The sequence below is a fragment of the Pectinophora gossypiella genome, chromosome Z (genome assembly GCF_024362695.1).
Source record: "Pectinophora gossypiella chromosome Z, ilPecGoss1.1, whole genome shotgun sequence".
In the NCBI taxonomy this organism is placed as follows: domain Eukaryota; kingdom Metazoa; phylum Arthropoda; class Insecta; order Lepidoptera; family Gelechiidae; genus Pectinophora; species Pectinophora gossypiella.
This window is the reverse complement of record NC_065433.1, coordinates 15,187,566-15,205,985: the sequence shown is the minus strand read 5'-3', so window position 1 is coordinate 15,205,985 and position 18,420 is coordinate 15,187,566. Positions and strand designations below refer to the sequence as shown.

Sequence of the window (18,420 nt, the reverse complement as noted above, 5' to 3'; positions counted from 1 at the left end):
AGAAGAAATAAAACATCAATATTATAAAATCAGTTTTTAATAGACCCATATATTAAACACACGCAGTAATATTAGACCTTAGAGCAACACGGGAGGGGGGTAGCCAAACACAAGAGTTCCACTCTGCCACAGTATTAGTCCGTGTGGACAAGATACGAGCTTGTAAACGTACGGTTGTAATTCCCACAGTGTACCAGTACTCGTCACTTAACAGAAAAATATTTTGTTTTTATATGTCCGCACACTATGCGACCACTACTTGTTACACAACCTAGTTTCTGTTACGAATTAGCATGAAATAATGGATCTAATCCACATGGTTTCTACCTAACTACTAACCGCCAAAAAGTGAATGTACCTAGGAGAGACGAGAAACAGTAATAGGTACACCCGACCTAACACTAGGTTGGCAGCTGACTTTCTTTTTGCATTAAAAATACTTTAAGAAACACGAGATAAGGTAGATTAGGGCCATGATTATTTCATGCTGAATCGTCGAAAATATTTTTTAGTGACGTGTCGTGTGACACAGAATCGTTCCCGCAGTGTCAGATAAAAATGTATTGGCAAAATCGCTTCGGCTACTCCCCCCGTCCACAGGACAAACAGGTCAACAGGCCCGTGATGCTCTATGTATATAGACACAAGACCAGATCTTATCGATTATCTCAATAGTATCCATACAAAACGATAGAACAGGTTCGATAAAATTCCAAGTCTAGAAATTATGATTTAATCTTTTTTTACTATTGTACTTCTACAAAGCATACGGCACCTTGATTAGTTAAACATGTAATGCGTTCGGTCAACGTTCGCATCACACAAGTAAATGATCAGGCGGGTAACGAACTGTTCTTTACTACTCAGACCTAACTACAGATCAAATTCTATTCTAGCTACGAAGAGAAATCTTCAACATCGTAACCATCAAATTTCAAATCAACATTAGTATTTTATTTGTAAATCCTCCCAGCGGCATGGAAATCGACACTATTAATTTAAAAACAATATAATACTATATAGTATAAAATGGTGATGATGCGCCGTGCCAGTGCCGTAAAAGGATCGTGCTTTCCATGCCACCAAGCAGATATGTTCCCTCAACATTGAAGCATGCTCGACAATCTATACTAAGTTAGATGTTAAGGGCCCTACTGTGATATATGCGTGGCACTATCCGTTAGCGATAAAATTGTAACTAGTAATAATTAAAGGATCTTGTGCAAATTGCGACCACTACTCACAGTAAGTCCCTTACATTCAGTAAACATACGAACTATATTTATACGAAAAATAGATAGCCACTCAATAAGCAATATGTTTACTTTATTGTTCTAGAAAGCTGTGACATTTCGCTTATACCTAAACACAACAAATAAAGGTTCTTAAAATAAACAAATTTATATAGGTACTGAATAATACTGATAAATGAATCATGGCAACTATGACTATTGAGATTCAAAGCTTTTCTTTACTTACTTAAACTGATCACAATACTTATAATAAAAGTGTAACGTAGGCCACTGATAACATGATTAAACGCAGTCATAATTATTTAAATCAACGTTCCGATATTAATCAGATTTCTTCTCCATAAAGTCTCACCATCATATTATGTCCTCAATTTCAAAAAAACTATCTTGGTCTTAGCATAGCACCCAGCGACTACCGTACCGCAGCCCAATATAATTTTATTATAATAGAACTACGTGCCAAATTATACGTTATACTTTCAAAAATAATACTGTGATGTGTCGTTGATAGACCACCCATTTATTTATATTAAATGCTCGAGTGTTACATGTACTTAGTGATTTTTAATAAAATTCTCTTAAAATTGTACACAATTGTACAATAATACACGTTAATAAGAGTGCAACTCGCGTGTCGGTCCGCCCGCGGCTCACGGCGCTCGCGCCGCTCACGTCACAGCTCCTCATTACATACCCCAGTTATCCAGATAAAACCTAGTCTGTGCCCTCCTTTCAAGATATGTACACTTACTTCAATAGAATCTTTGGTTCCGTTACATGTTTCGGTACTTACACTCGTACACTATTATTTATGTAAATATTTTTAAACTGCTAACATTAATCTACTACGTGCCATCTTTTGATAGCGCGGAAGCGGAAAAGGAATACACCAACATCTTTGGAAGGGTGACACAACAGCATACTTTGAATTATTAACTGTGATTTCTGTAATTAGATTACTATACTATTTGCTTACATCTATATAAAAAAAATATATGAGAACAAAAAACAAATCCTAAATTGTAATTTTGATACACTTAATTGTAAATGAGAAATTAACAAAACCAATAATAAAACGTTTAAGAAAGCTATAAAGTTAACAAACAAAACATAACAATATATCGCCCGATAGACAGTGTCGCGGCCACGTGTCGTACCCAAATTATGCAAGAACAAGTTAAGTTTTTTATTAATGAAAGGCTTTTCTATGATATGATTCTATTTCTTCTCAAGTACTTCTAAGAACAACATGTAGACTATGACGATTAACGGAATAAACACATCACCAAATGCTTTTTCAGTATGGCTCGCTCAAAATAATATGTGAACAGCGATTATCACAAATAATACGTATCACGTTATCTACAATGAGACTCACAAACGTGTCACTTCATGCTTACTAAACATTTAGAATTTTACTTTTTCGCACATAATGAGGGCATCAAACACGTTTTCGCGTACTACAGAAATATTAACTGGGTAAAATACAGCATGAATTTGAAATCGTGTTTACAATCTGATGTTTATTATGTATGGCGTATATGACTATCGATATGAGAGCCGGTCGTTATAACATTACACAGCAACATATTTCGTTGCTCTTACACGATTTCAAGGTCACACTGTATACACGCGTCTCAGAAAATCCGCACGAAGACGCCCGCATAGAGTTTCGTCCCGGCGTGGCGGGGCAGGGTGCGGGCGCCGGCGAGCGTGTGGCTGGTGAGCTTAGCACACCACCGCCTCGGAGATGGGGTTCTCGGTGATCCGGATGACAGGCGAGTGCCGGCACGGACGGCGGCGTTCCACGTCAGACAACCGCCGAAAAGCGACAATCTTTGTGGGCGACAGCGGCGCCACTGCAACATACAACAAGTTATCAAACTGATTTTTTTCTACTTATGATACCACACGTTGTAGCATATATATATAATATTTTTTTGAGTAGTTTGTTTTTCTGCACGACATACAATAATGTTTCGTGCCAGATACCTTATTTACTGCGCTGAGCATGTAAATAGTTGTAGTTTTAAATACAGATTACATGTAGGAAAATATATTCATTATTTTGAGCAATCATTGTGAATATAATACAAACTAAAACCATCTTATTAAAGATTTAGTACAACTTGGCAAAAATATTCAGAGAAAGTGATAAAAACGCCTATTTTATTACTCAGTATTGCAAAATTATTAGATTTTGATAGAAACTCTTTGCGAGTAAACAAAGAATGACTATTGCGAAATATGTTATACAAATAAAGAAAACCAAATACTGAAATGTTCTTACATAAGATAATTTTGACTAAATAAACATAATCGATGCAGATGAAAATATAAAAGGAGTGTAATCAAACGAACATGTCCCGACGAGAGTATAAAATATAACAAAAAATGTGTAATGGAATATTCGTTTTATTTCGGTTGATCTAAAATAATTCTTGTATTTGTACCTATTGCGTGGCAATAATAATTTAATTATGTTTATATGCTCTGCGGGACAAAATGCCTGTGTCATAGTACTACTGTTAACTATAAAATACGCACTAGAGGTCGTTTGCTACGGGTCCAACCACAACTTGAGTTAAATGTAGCAAGACAATAATGGAGTAGCAGTAACTTTAAGAAGTATAAATAAATCATGCCAACGGTATTATTTACTTTATAATTTCGAATGATGACTGTTAAAATAAAACATAATTCTCATCAAAAAATCGAAACACTTCCGAATGTTTGTTGAACAAAACAATGAGGTTTAATTGAATTTTTAACATTAACAGTGATCAACCTTACAATAGCTATTGTAAAATGGCATTTTTATTTTTTCTGATGAACCTTACGAAACATAAACTTATGAAGCGTTTCGATTTCTTTGGTGAAGTGTACTTACATGTAAAAATAGCGTTCGACTCAGTAACGCGCAAGTTTCTTACTTCTTGGATGTTGCAGGAAACTTGCGCACTTTATGTTGTGGTGATAAGATATAATAATAATACAAGGACTTACTCCGTCTACACAAGCTTCACAAGAGCAAACTGGCTAGATGGGGATTGGCTGCGCTACCGAACTATTGCGGCGGGTGCTTATTTGTTGCAGTGACAACACAGCTACCGGGTGGAAACGGAAACAAAAATAAACAAACAAAATGTTAGAACGGGTGTACGGTATGCAGTGCCCGATGAATTGATCATGACATAACAATCAGTCGACTAATGACTCAATTATTAAGCGTAAAAGCTTTTAACTTGCGTTTAGGCAAATTAATTTAATATCGTGCATTCATTATTATTAAAAATTTAATCTATACATTAAAATGTAATTATAGAGTAAGTGCAAAATGTGAGCGATGCTGAAATGAAATAGGCGTATAAGTATTTGAATTTCATTTTCTTCGTAAAAAAGACAATAATTATTATATCTCCCTAACATATCTGTAAGCAAAAACCAGTAATTCATATAATAAACAAAATATTTTGATTAGGTGTATAAAATTAAAAACTCTTACGCCATTATTTGTTATACTATTATAGGATTTTGGAAAACTTTCTACAAAAAGCATCATACGTCGCAACTGTTACCTGATAACAATTACACGTCGTACGGTACTATAATAGCGCTAATAATATTACAAAATTCACTACATGAATGTACACATTTCAAGGATGACCTATTCAGTTATAATCATGCTCATTAAAGAACATTTACTAAATAACAGGGAGTTTAAAGTTTAGATCATCTTAAAAATTAATTATAAATAACTTAATATCATATTTTAAAATTTTAATAATTTAGTGTTGGAAGCATATTTTTGAAATTGAATTTATGTACAAGTGTCTACTCTAAATACTATTTACACTTGAAGACTTAAAATTTGCTAGTAAGGCAAAAAGTTAAAATAGTGCATAACGAATTACCTACTAGAGTTTATCCTACACGTACAGTTCCAACTAGATTGGCAACTCTATTCACAACACCATTACAGTATTGACAAGCCGAGCCAACCAAGCGCTACAAGAATCAAGGCAGGTCGCGCGTAGTACACTATAGAAACCCCAAAAAGATCCTTATATTTTAGAAAAATATATTCAAAAAAGGGGAGGTAACGCAAAATTACTGTGCTAGCAAAACCAACACAGTTTTCTTTAATTGTTTGTCAAGTGTACAAATAGCGAATTGCGAATACCAGAGCACTTATACAGTGAGTACACCAAAATGTTTTTATAAGTTCTATGCGTTGCCTCCAGCGTAAAGTAGATAATTGTTTAAACGAAAAATACACAGATAAGAAAATGTATTTAATCTTTTCAGTGTTTTGGGGTATCGATAATGTTATAGCTTTTGCCTCCCGCCAATACATACCATGTCATTAGGGTTGCCGCATAACGCTATCGCATATCCAGGCTCAAACATAACACAGGACAAAACAAAACGGGTTCAGACCAATTTTCCAAAATTAAAAGACACTTGTTCTGTAAAGCTGTTCAAGTTGTAGAGCAGGCTGCATTTTGTAAGGAATTTGACAGTATAGTAAGTTTGTATTCGAATTAAAACTGTGGTAAATCATAATATAAGCTACCGTTAGTTTAACAGTTCACTGTGACAGTCCTAAGGAACTGCAAAATGTAGCCGTGCATGAATTTAGTTAAACCATACAGAAGAGAAAATATAATTCCAAGGGGCAAAATAAAACGTATATTGAAACAAAGTTTTGAAAATACAGAAATATATTTTAATTAGACTGCGATTATAATTTATGTATACCTAGAAAATATTAAGTATAGTCTCGAGTGATATTTAAATAGGTATTTGTTTGTTATATGTAATATTTTTTCGTTTTAAAGCAAAGTAAGCCATTTAAAAACTACGACTTGTATATCGAGTAGTTAGTATCGACCAGTCAGAAGCGATGATTGATTGCATCTATCGCATGTGTTTGGTTGAACGTTCCAATAACTTATTGCATGTGATGTGCCAGCATGATACCATGCTATATTGCAATGCGTCTATCGCCGGAGGCTGTGAAGATTTAAGCTTTAATATATAATTACTAAAAAAGGACTAAGATATATTATAGATAGTTGCCACGCTTTCACTCACCACTATACATATAATAGTGTATTCTTAAATGTGTTATATTTGCATCAGAAATGTTATAAAATTGTATACAGTAATACATACAAGTATACATTATTATTAAAGCAAATAGGTTATAAAAACATAGACGCCAGGGACGGAGTAGACTTGTATTTTGGTCCAAACGCATTATAGTTTCTTCTTGTCTTATGTGCTAAGTTACTGACAGACAGTAATTTGTTAGTGTACAAACAGGACGTCTTGCCACGTGTACTTATAACATACATACGCATCAATTAAAACATTAATATATCTTGCACGATAAGAAAAGATGTATTTACATATTAACATTAATCATATGGCTGAATATTATTCATTAAAAAAAAATACATTTTAGGGCTTTATTTTGGCATAGCGACAAATCGTGCTTATTATCTCACTTATTGTCCCACTTATACTTTTATCTGAAGAAATATTTTCCTTAATAAAACATCTTCTTACGTAATAAACGTTGATAACAAATCTTAATAATCTACACGAGTTTTTTTAAGCATATAATAGTACATTTATTGTTCACCGATGGAATAAAGTGACCGATTACCAACTCGCCGAGGGCCTTAATACACATGAGTTGGGAATCGTACTTTCTCTCGAGTGATATACGTGGTGCTTTAGACTACACCTACAAGGAAAATACCTGACATTTTTGTATATATTATAGCTATGTTATTATTTTTGTTATTATTATAATTTATGATACAGCTACAAAAAAGGCGAGTCCCGGCAGATTGTCATTTTTAATTATAATATTATTTTTCAATGTTTTAAATAAGTACAACCGGTCGACACCACGCGGGCGCCCCCGTCATCATTATCATCACCAGCCCATTAATGTCCCCATTGCTGGGGCACGGGCTTTCCCTTTGGATGGATGGGGAGATTGGGCCTTAAACCACCACGCGGGCTCCCATCACCCATATAGTGTAAAATGTAGCCATCGATATGATTTAGAGCCAAGATAAGCTCTACACGCCCTAACACTAAGTTTACTCAGTAAGAAAATTAGTAAATTCTGCTAAAATACGCTAAATAGACTAGATAGTTTCCCGAATACCCTAAATGAAGAACGCGAGCGGTCAGTGTTAGACTGCGTACATTTTTCTTCTCGCTTATGCGTACGACAGAAATGCCGTACTTTCTACCGCTTTTTCGAAAATGGAAGAAGGCACTTTCCGGGTACGTAGGTGTAGTATAAAGTTATCAAAATTGCATCTCCCGTTTGAGTAATAATGATTATACTGTTGGAAGAAACAATCGATCGACAGTTACTACTTATATTATAATCGTAGTATTAAATATGTAGTAGTATATAGAGAGTATGGATCGTAAGCGTGTAAGTTGGGGGCCTACTTACCGTATCCCTCGCCTTGCAGAAACAAACGGAAAGCTTCCGAGATCTTGGCAGGTTGCTCCTCGTGTACCATAGCGCAGTCCGAAATCTAAAATAATAATAGTTATTCTCTATAATACAGTTTTCCTAACCACCGATAAGCTACAAAAACAAAATTTTTCGCGAAAATAAGGCATTTACAAGCCATTTGTAAGAACGTAAAAAAGTAGTCGATGCATGAGCCATGTCGGAAGCCCTTGGCCCCGTGGTGAACCCAAGAAGAATCATGTACCTTCATCCAAGTAGAGTTGTTCGGGTTGAGGCGGCCATTCATCTTGACCGTGTCATCGACGTGCGGGGACAGAGCGCCTGTTACATTCAGCACCGGCACCTAGAAAAAGAACACTTTTTATTATTTTTTTAATTTATTGCGGCTCTGTTTATTGCACCATTTGCCAAAAAGTACACTTTCCATGGTCTGACGCATTCACAAATCTGTGTTAGGCCACTTTCTAATATCTACGGTTAGACCCACTGACCCTTCATGACATTATCTAAATACACTTCTCATCAAAAAAATCGAAACACTTCCGTTTTCATTGTTTCTGTCCGAATTTAACACAAAAAGAATTCATACGATGAAAAAAAATACATAAATGTATAGCTGGCAGTTTGGCCATTACAGTAATAAGCGAAAATTCTAAATTCAAAATTAGAATTTCATTTGTTTATCTTATAAACGAAATGAATCACTGTTTTGAGACAAATGTGTGTTTAGGGTTGGAGTACATTTAGCGTTTAAAAACTAAAAATTGGCGCCTATCCTTAAACTTTTTGTTTTTTATTTCAATACTGTGACTTTGGGACGTCTGAAAAAAGGTTTTTTTTTCTAAAACGTATGGATACTTCGCCCACAGAAGCCGCCCAAGTTGTGGCATTGCTGGATTCTGGCCTTAGTCAGCGTGTTGTGGCTGCAAGACTGCATCTAAGCCTGTCATCTGTTCATAGAGTCTATAAACGTTATCGGGAGACTGGTTTGTTCACGCGCCGTTCAGGATCTGGCAGGAATCGGGTCACTTCTGAGCGAGATGATCGATTTATTGTAACAACTTCTTTAAGAAATCGACGCCTTAACGCTTTTCAACTGCAGCAGCGGCTTCGTGTTGTACGAAGGGTGGCTGTAAGTGACTCTACAATTAGAAGAAGGTTGAAGGATCGTGGACTGGTACCGCATAAGCCAGCAAATGGGCCGAAATTAACTGCAGACCATCGAAGAGCGCGCCTTAACTTTGCACGTGAGCACCTAAATTGGTCATACCTACAGTGGAGCAAAGTTCTCTTTTCTGATGAGTGTAAAGTTATGCTGTATGGTAACGACGGAAGGAACAAGGTCTACAGAAGAGACGGAGAACGCTATGCACAATGCTGCATTGAAGAAAAGGTCAGCTATGGTGGCGGTTCGTGGACGGTTTGGGGAGGAATCAGCGCCGACGGTAAGACAGAGCTTGCTTTCGTGTCTGGGCCACGTCTGCCTGCACTAAACTGTCATCGGTACGTCGAAGAGTGTCTCGAGCCTCATGTGATGCCCTATGCACATGGGCGTCGTACGAGATTATCTTAACGAAGTCGATATCTCTATTATGGAATGGCCAGCACGAAGCCCGGACATGAATCCCATTGAACATCTGTGGGATGAATTAAAGAGACGAATTCGAGCAAGAGATCCTGCCCCAGAAACACTTAGCCAGCTGCAAGATGCAATCCAAGAGGAATGGGACAATATACCACAGCATGTGATCGGGACTCTCATCCGATCGATGAAGAACCGTATGGAAGCAGTAATTAGAGCTCGGGGAGGGAATACAAGTTATTAAATAAACGTTTTTTAGCTTTTTTTTCATTTACGTGTGTTGTTTTATCCATTTCCTTTATACTCCATACGGAATAAAAATGACTCATTTAACAAAATACGAAACCTATGAAAAATTCATTTAAATTTAGAACATTAACATTAAGATTTGATAAGCTCATATTACTCACTATTAAACGACATTTAACATTTATTCCTAAATGTACACATTTTTCTAATAATCCTGACAAAACGTAAACTTGCAAGGTGTTTCGATTTTTTTGATGAGAAGTGTATATAAAAGGAGAAACTGACTGACTGACATATCAACGAACAGCCTAAACGGCTAAACGTAGGCACTTGAAATTTGGAAGGGACGTAGCCTAGGTACCGTAGAGGTGCACTAAGAAAGGAATTCCCGAAATTCCCACGGGAACGGGAATTAGCGGGAAAATCCGTCCACGCGGACGAAGTCGCGGGTAAAAGCCAGTATTATATATAGCTCTGATTAATAAAGATAAGGGGAAAGGAGCCCTTGTCCATTTTATTCATAGGTATATACATAAACATAAACTGCCTATATACGTCCCACTGCTGGGCACAGGCCTCCCCTCAATCAACCGGAGGGGGTATGCTCATAGGTATATACAATACAAATAATCCTAATAAGTACATCGTTGTTCTATTTAAAGAATATAATCATCTACATGCTTAAAAAAACAAACTATAGAAAGGCTTATTAGCCGGCTTCAGTAGAAGTATATACACAATAGTGAGACCCTCACAGCTGCAAATGAGGTGTATGGGTCTCTTCTTGTTGAAGACAATATCTGTAAAGACGAGTCACAGTAAGTTCCATTCTGACATGGTGCTTTTTGAGTCTATGTTTAAATTTTAGTGTTTCTTAGTACTTTATCGAAAGGGAATCTAAAAATCCCACGTTAAGCATTTTATTTGATAAGTAATTCTCCTATTTGACTCATAAGTTAAATCACGTTATGTCAAACAAGTGTCAAATATCAGAATTGTTTTTTCAGATACTTCCATAAACTTAAGACTATAATCCCTAATGACCATAGCCACAAGTCAACAGAAGACAATTTGCAGCCACCCTTGTACCTAGGACCATGAACTTAGTAACATACTCGTACTATATAAAACAGAGGGTCCCTCTATATATTGGGAAAGTTGCGACTAAATGCGCGCAAATGCAGCGCCGTGGCGACCATTTCTAGTAACCGTTAGGCCCTGCGCAGACGACAGACTATCCGTGACGCACTTTTTAGTCTGTGAAAATATAACCTATGCAATTATATGCAGTAACGCGCCGGACCTTTTTGCGCGTCGTGTGCGTAGTAACGCACTAGTATATGCAGTAGCATATAATTGCATAGGTTATATTTTCACAGACTAAAAAGTGCGTCACGGATAGTCTGTCGTCAGGGCCTTAAAGTGTTTATAATGTTTCAACGCACCGTCACTAGATGGCACTTATTTCCACACATCAGTTTATATGGCTTGCGACATCCAGTTACTTTATTACAAAATAGAGTAATAATATCCTATGGTCCCTACCATACGTATAAAGAGTGCTTTGGTACTAAATATAAACGGATATGTCGAACCGTATAGTTTAAGGTCATCAGCCCATCTCCCATATAATGGTCTATAAAATTAGAAAAGATCAAGTGTTTAGAATGAAGGTGGCAGTTACCCTGATGGTTTCGGCCTCGCGAGAGATGCCGAGGTCGGTGCGGCGCGCGTAGGACTCCATGAAGAGCACCAGGTTGGTCGGGTTCAGGTGGCGCGAGAAGTACATGCGGTACACCTGCGCCAGGTCGTAGTTGCGGCTCTCGGGGTACTGCGGACAAACAAACTCGACGTCATTCTCGCATACGCATAATAATGGATTTATTGAATCCTCATTCAAAATACGTAAACCCGAGCTCTAAGTATGAATTATCTCCAATTGACACTAAGATATATATTTTCTTATCAGCCGCTTACAGTGGGAGCTAGCAAAACCAAGCTCTTCTATTGAGTAGAGAATCGAACGAACTCGTTTTCAGGGCTATGATAAAAGCGTTCGCTACGCAATATAGCGAATGAGATTTACGTACAAAAAATTAGATTTAATATTTGTGTGAGTTTCTAGCCCCTGACAATCCATCCAAAACTAGGACAGTGCGCAAGAGCTAGGGAGAGAGACAATCCGCGAATGCTCCACCTTACTCTTTAGCGGTTTACAGCTAATAAGAATAAAGTAAGACCGAGAGGGGGTGAGGTAAATCTAGCTCGCCCGATACGAATTGATGCGGCGCGGAGTTATCGTATCGTACCATACCCATACGTAGTATTATTCTTTATTCTATACCAATATAGATCAGTAGATACGCCGCTTAGTATTACATACTTTAAATGTTAAATGTCGCTTTGCTTTATAGCGTCGCAATTGTCGCATGTATATATGTAATTAAAACGTAAATACGAATAGCAAACTTGCCTATCAGGTGCTAACGAACAACCTTGTAATATAATAGAAAAACAATACCAACAATAGACAGCGCTTTGTTGCTACTAGTTATAAAAGCAATAACTGAAAGTTGGATTGGATGGTTGGAGGGACGAGAATATAACGGAATGTAATATTCTGACTACATGTGAGAAGGTGGAACATTGAATGACTTTTTATATTTAGCGTCAATATTGACAAGAAGTGTGAAGTGTGAGGGAGGTATTGAGAAAAGAGTGAATGGCGATAACGAAGTGAATGGGGCTCTGCATGCCTTTATGAGCAGCGAGAAAGTGTCTAAAAAGGCCCGTCGGGCTGTGCATCGGAGTGTGCTAGTTCCGACACTGTTGTACATACAGCGGTGAATGTTCAGTTCGGCAGAAGAAACATGAGAATAGAATAAATGCAGTGAAAATGAGACCGTTGAAGAGTGCGAGTGAATAAGGTATAGTGTGATAAGGGAGTGTGATGTTGTGTGCTTAGATGGTTCGGACATGTAAAGAGAAAGAATGAAAGTAGACTCACGAATAAGGTATGCTGGGGTTGTAAGTGGTACAGTCGGAGGAGGAAGGCCTGGGCGAACATACCATGATCAAATACAGAATGTTTTACAGAAAGGCAAGATCAAGCGTACGTATTCTAACTGGAAACCACGCATGAAGACTTTGATTAGAGTGGAAGTAGCGAAAGTGGTGTATCAGAATCACAGATTATAAAAACAAGGTACATATGGCATCAGCACTAAATTACACGAGTACGCGTGTCGCCTGTTAACTCACGTCGGCGTGTGAAGCGGTCACACCAAGATATTTAATTTACCCGTCGGTTGGGCGATACCCAAGAAACAATGAATGATGTGGAAAGTTTAATAATACAATCATGGCCTCATATAATATTATCGATTTGTGCATATTTCAGTCCCACCGGCTATGTTTCCGCGGCATCTCTTTATAAAAAGAACTCTGTCAGGATCGAATTAAGTGGAATTTCGGTGATCTCTGACTACCCCAACTGCAAATATGCGTCATCTTATGTATATCTGTAGTAGTACATAAGATATACGATTGGCCCAAAGGTCTATGTAACCAGGCCAAATCTAAAAAAAAAATAATAATTATAAGATATACGATAAAAAGAGTCTAGAATTGACGTTGAATCTATGAAAAAGTTACAGACTACATTCTGGATAACTGTGAATAGTCAATGGCGTAATGTAATGACTGTACGTCAAATTGTATTATTAATGGAAGGCTTTTATAATATTAACAGTGGCCGCTTTTGATCACAAAGGAATTCGGATTCGTTTTAATCAGCAAGCAAGTTATAATTTGAGAGTCGGGAGGTTTTGATCACACACTTTAAGTATTAAACAAATGTTGAAGTAGTTAGTACATGATATAAAATAATAAACTACGAGGATGTACAATCAAATTATGGAATCGGATGTTTCACGAAATTTATGAAGTGAATAGTTGACTAGTTCTTTAAAGTTAATTATTGATTGATAAAAAATATCTCTCTCTTTATTTAAGAGCTGCGCTCTTGCCGGTGGATTAATCGCCCTCATTACTCCATAGATAGGGCGTGTTGAACGGTGGTTACCCCAATCGCCTTCCGTTCCGCAGTAAGTATAAAAAAATATAACATAACATAAACAACCTATGTACGTCCCACCGATGGGCACAGGCCTACGAATAAATAATAAGCACAGGCCTGCCCTCAAAACCTCCCCTCCCCCCTTCGCTCCCTTTCCGTTTTTTTATTTGATAAAAAATATAAATAAAGAAAATTGTATATAAATATAAGTAAAGAAAGTATCAACGTACAATAATTTAAATATAACTGACAATGCATGGAAACAAGTTGAGTCAAATTAATACCACTAATAAGATAGATTCTGCATATTTCTTTCTATTCTCGTGGCTGCAAAATATCTGTTCCATATTTTTGTCAAATAGCCGGAGTTATTATCTCAATATTTCGAACAAAACTATGAGTACATACGCAGAGTTACAGCCATTTGAACAACAGTGCAAATAGAGGAATACAAATACATTCACAAAAAGCATTATTTATTAGCACACATTTCGCTGGGCGTTTAAATAAAAGAGAAAAAAGACAAATGTATATGCACAATAAAGTGTTGAAATTCGCAAAGGAACTTACATACTATATAAATAACAATTTTCGCTTCATCCACTTATATCAAAACCTTCATACATGCTCAGCGGTTGCGAGTACTTCGCCAAGACCTTCCTCTTTCTAATAAACCACAAGGATGTACAATGAAATTACGGAATCGGATGTTTCACGAAATTTTACGGAGGAGATTACAATTAGCTTATGTATAAGGATTCGCATAGAATTTTAGAAGGGTGTGTAGTGCGTAGTTGATACTGACCCTGCCGAGGTGGTGCCACATGAGGTAGTCGAGCACGGTCTGTGTGAGCCCGCGTGCGCGCAGCGAGCGGCTGTTCATTTTCTGCGACATCCACTCCAGCCAGCCCGCCTGCTCGGACGTGCAGTTGATCAGGGTCAGGGCGTCCACCTGGTCGTCCACAAGTACATTACTCACTACATATTTTACTGCACAATATTTAATCTAAAAGACAACTTGGTAAAAGGTACATTAAGCAAACAAACTTATGCTAAGAGCGACAATAAATTTCAGGCTTTTCATCTGATTCTCGGATTTGAAGCACGAGTCGACTATTGAAAGGCGTTCGTGTGTTCAAACAAATGAAGCGAACGCCTTTCGGTCCGAATTATGGAACCTGATGAAAACACCTACAATTTTATTTTTCTCTATGCTTCAATGATACTATCGAAATAGTTAGTAGGTACTTTATCAGCAGTAACAATCAGCAATTAATAAATGGAGATAGACGTTGACAGTTTGTTCTACAATTTAATGCCAATGTATTTGTAGAGCTTCTCAACATAGGAACACCGAGTAACTGCGCATGTATGCACAACTCGGTGCGTGTAAAATGATAAGTACCATGGCGTAGAGAAGCCGTTGCAAACTAACAGTTCAGGCGTTCGGGTCTTAATCCAAATCCGCTTCATTCCAACGACAATTTGAGTCGTGTCTATGCAGTTGGCCTGGTTTCGAAGGAATAACACATAATCTGCGACACTCGCTCCCGTTTACCTTTTACAGCTGACACTCACTAAATTTGCGTAATCAGGATTTTTATATCCCAGTTATAGTGCAAATTTTTTTTTAATTGTTACCGTCTTATTATTTGATTAATATAAGGTGCTGAACTCGCGAAACAGTAACACGTTTTTGAACTTATATGCACTAAACATAAGTAATTTAACTGACTACATAAAAATCTACCTACTCTAGATTATCGTTATAATAAATATACCAACACAGTTGGCTCGACCATTATAGACGGCCCACCACCTATCACGTTGGTCTAACAGGAAGCTCGGTGAGGTGTGGGTAGTTCATATTGCTATGGATGTACCTCTGTATACCCTAATTGAAATATAGTAGTGAGTTTATTTTATGTGATGGTATGTTATCTACAGCGAAATCTCATCATACTTCCACTTCAAATTATTCATAATATTTATTCTTTATTATCTACAACGATGGTTTATTTTTTGTTCTTACCTTTTGCGGGTGCGCAAGAGCGAAGCGGGCGAGGATGTTGGCGCCGGCGCCAACGCCGAACCCTATAAATGTGCGGAAGCCGAAGTGGCCCATCACGTAGTTAATCTGGTTAGCCAGCTCGTCCATCGTAGGGTAGATGTAGCTGCAACAGAACAACAATAATTAATACAATATCAGGTGGGATTTGGAGCTTGAGATATCGGCAAAATAATATATGAAAAAAAAAAAAAAATATTTTCAAAACGTATTTCGTTCATGATCTAAATGAATTGGTTTTATTCTAGAGTAGTTACAGTTTTAAAATTTAAATACAAAAGTTTTAAACCAAATAGCAGAAGAATATATAATTATCGGAAAATGCAGAAAATAAAAATATAAATTTACATTCGTTTACATTGTGACGTGAGCTGAATCCAATCAAATGGATTCAGCTTTAATAAATAAGGTACTTTTGCGTATTATACAATAAGTTTTAAAATAAAATCAAATAACTTCCTGTAACGTCAGCACTATTCTTTGTGATTCAGGTCCTTTGAGACATTCCACTTATTGCCACATAGCGTGCTTGGCGAGAATATTCTCAAAGGGTTCGCAAAGGGATAGGTCTCGTCATGGATTCATGGTCGCGTTATGGATTTTCAATACAAAAAATACACATTACACACGTAGCATTTTAGTTTTGTCACAGGTAGAATATTTCATGAGTGAACATAGTTGGTGAGGAGTGGGTGTATATAATACTATACACCTCTGCCTACCCCTTATACAGACGTGATGGAATGTTTTGTTATGTTGAATATTTCGTGGAAAAATATCTGCCATATTCCACAACTTAATACAAGTTTTATTCACAAAAGGCTTTAAAGAAAAAAAAAAGGTTCAACAAGTTCTTCTAAAAAGCATATCTAAAATATGCAAGGCATCTTCACAGCCCGAACGTAAGAAGAGGAAAATGTGGAAATACAAAATTCTTACGAATATATCTGTATGTTACGTTTCGTAAAGGACGGAAAAACTGTAGAAATTGTTATACCATAATGTCAACTCGCTACAACCATGCTACAGCGAACACTGTTACATAAGACTGCGGTGGATTTTCTCTAATATTATAATTATACTTTAATCGCGTCTATTATCGTAATCATCATGGTAAAAATTTGCACTTTCTAGTAGTGAGACATTTCTCTACTTTCGAGATTTTAAACCTTTGGAAATTCTTAGTAGCGCGACCCAAAATTATGACTATATTAAGTTTGGTTATTAGCGCTTCTACACTTGAATGTCGTGAAATGTAAATAAATAAAAATAAAATAAAAATTGGTCAGAGTTTTAGTTAGTGGGTAACAGTAAAAAATGTTTTCGAACTTGAGCCAAGTGGCGGCGTTGGCGAAAAGGTCGGATTCGGAATTTGTTCCGACATAAACTATCATGGCTCACTAAGAGGAAAATGCCAGATACAAGGCGCAACAAAACAATTTTCCGGACAGTGAGCCCTGAAGTCCCGTAGGACACGAGCCGGCATGGCCAGACGTCGTGACGTAGCTCGCCAGCCACCGCGCCGCCAGCGTACGACTCCAGACAACCAGCCAAGTATTATGCCCCAGACAATAGGGTCGGCAATTGCTCACCAAGGGGCAACCCAGCAAGCGTGTGTTCGCCCGTGCTAGTACAGACTATATCGAGCGGGGGTTACGTAACACTGCGGTACGGAACCAGACGCCGCCGAATCCATTCTGCCTTACAAACGATACCAAAACGTTCGATAGGGGTTACGTATTGACGCTAATACGAAGACGACGACTGCTGACGAGAGACGTCGTCAGTACCCATCTAGGACTATTACCGAAAACTGGTCTAGGGCTTTATTCTTCTTATCCACAGTAATGATATAAATGCAAAAGTAACTCTCTGTTTTTAAGATTTTAATTTCCAAACCGCTGATAGACCGAAACCCGAGCGCAATTGCAATGTTGATATATTTATATTTGTTGTTGTTGTTTTTATGCTAACTTCCTCTTTCAGAATATAAATTAGCAGGGTAGGTCTGTACCTACCCACGGGAACACAGGTTCCCGTGGGTAGGTACAGACCTACCTGTACCTACCTGTGTTCCCGTGGGTGAGGTGATAAATCGTAAAGCAGTAGGTGACACGCGTTGTCATGCGCGGAGTTGGCGCCGGTCTGTCCCGCCGTCAGCCCATTAATGCAGTTTATTCACCTACCCTTATAGAGAAAACCACCACTGTTTTTTAACTTTTCTAGGCGCTATTTCAATCTGCCCTACTTTCGACATGACGCAGATAAAAAGTCGACGTTAGTATCGACAGTATTGAGTTTTGAAATGTTTAGGATACTGAAGCTATTTATAGAGGTTATACCATGTAACGGTTAACCTACGGCGTTATTATAGAGTTATTAACTATTTAGCTTCTATCCATGAATGAATATTCCCGTGGAGAACAGCCTAATCATTGAGTAGACGTCCTTGTTAAAAGTTGCTAACGCAACGTAAAGTAATAACGTAAAGTTATTATTGTTTTGACTAAACAAAACAACTTCTATAAAAATACTTAGTTTTTTAGCTGAACAGCATAAAGCTTTCGAATTACTAACGTTGCAAGGGGATCCACTCTTATTAATTATTAGGTATTACGATGTAACGATTAATAAGGAAGGGGGTTAAAAAGGCCACATCGAAGCAATTCATATAAAAAA

At 37.4% G+C, this 18,420-nt stretch overlaps 1 protein-coding gene across 4 annotated transcripts in view; it reads right to left on the bottom strand.

The window, feature by feature from the left end:
* Nucleotides 1-19: 19 nt before the first annotated feature.
* The window catches only part of LOC126379783 (protein NDRG3-like), a 67,321-nt gene continuing 48,920 nt past the window's right edge, over nt 20-18,420 (bottom strand). For 3 of the 4 annotated variants that reach the window (XM_050028660.1, XM_050028659.1, XM_050028663.1), the window contains 6 exons: nt 15,706-15,847; nt 14,479-14,625; nt 11,280-11,426; nt 8,009-8,107; nt 7,741-7,825; nt 20-3,112 (listed from right to left, as the gene is read on the bottom strand). In XM_050028660.1, the coding sequence (XP_049884617.1) occupies nt 2,982-3,112; nt 7,741-7,825; nt 8,009-8,107; nt 11,280-11,426; nt 14,479-14,625; nt 15,706-15,847 (751 nt within the window). In that variant the 3' untranslated portion in view covers nt 20-2,981. Of the gene's footprint in view, nt 3,113-4,259; nt 4,361-7,740; nt 7,826-8,008; nt 8,108-11,279; nt 11,427-14,478; nt 14,626-15,705; nt 15,848-18,420 lie in introns of all 4 variants that reach the window. The other variant, XM_050028661.1, reaches the window with a different exon arrangement.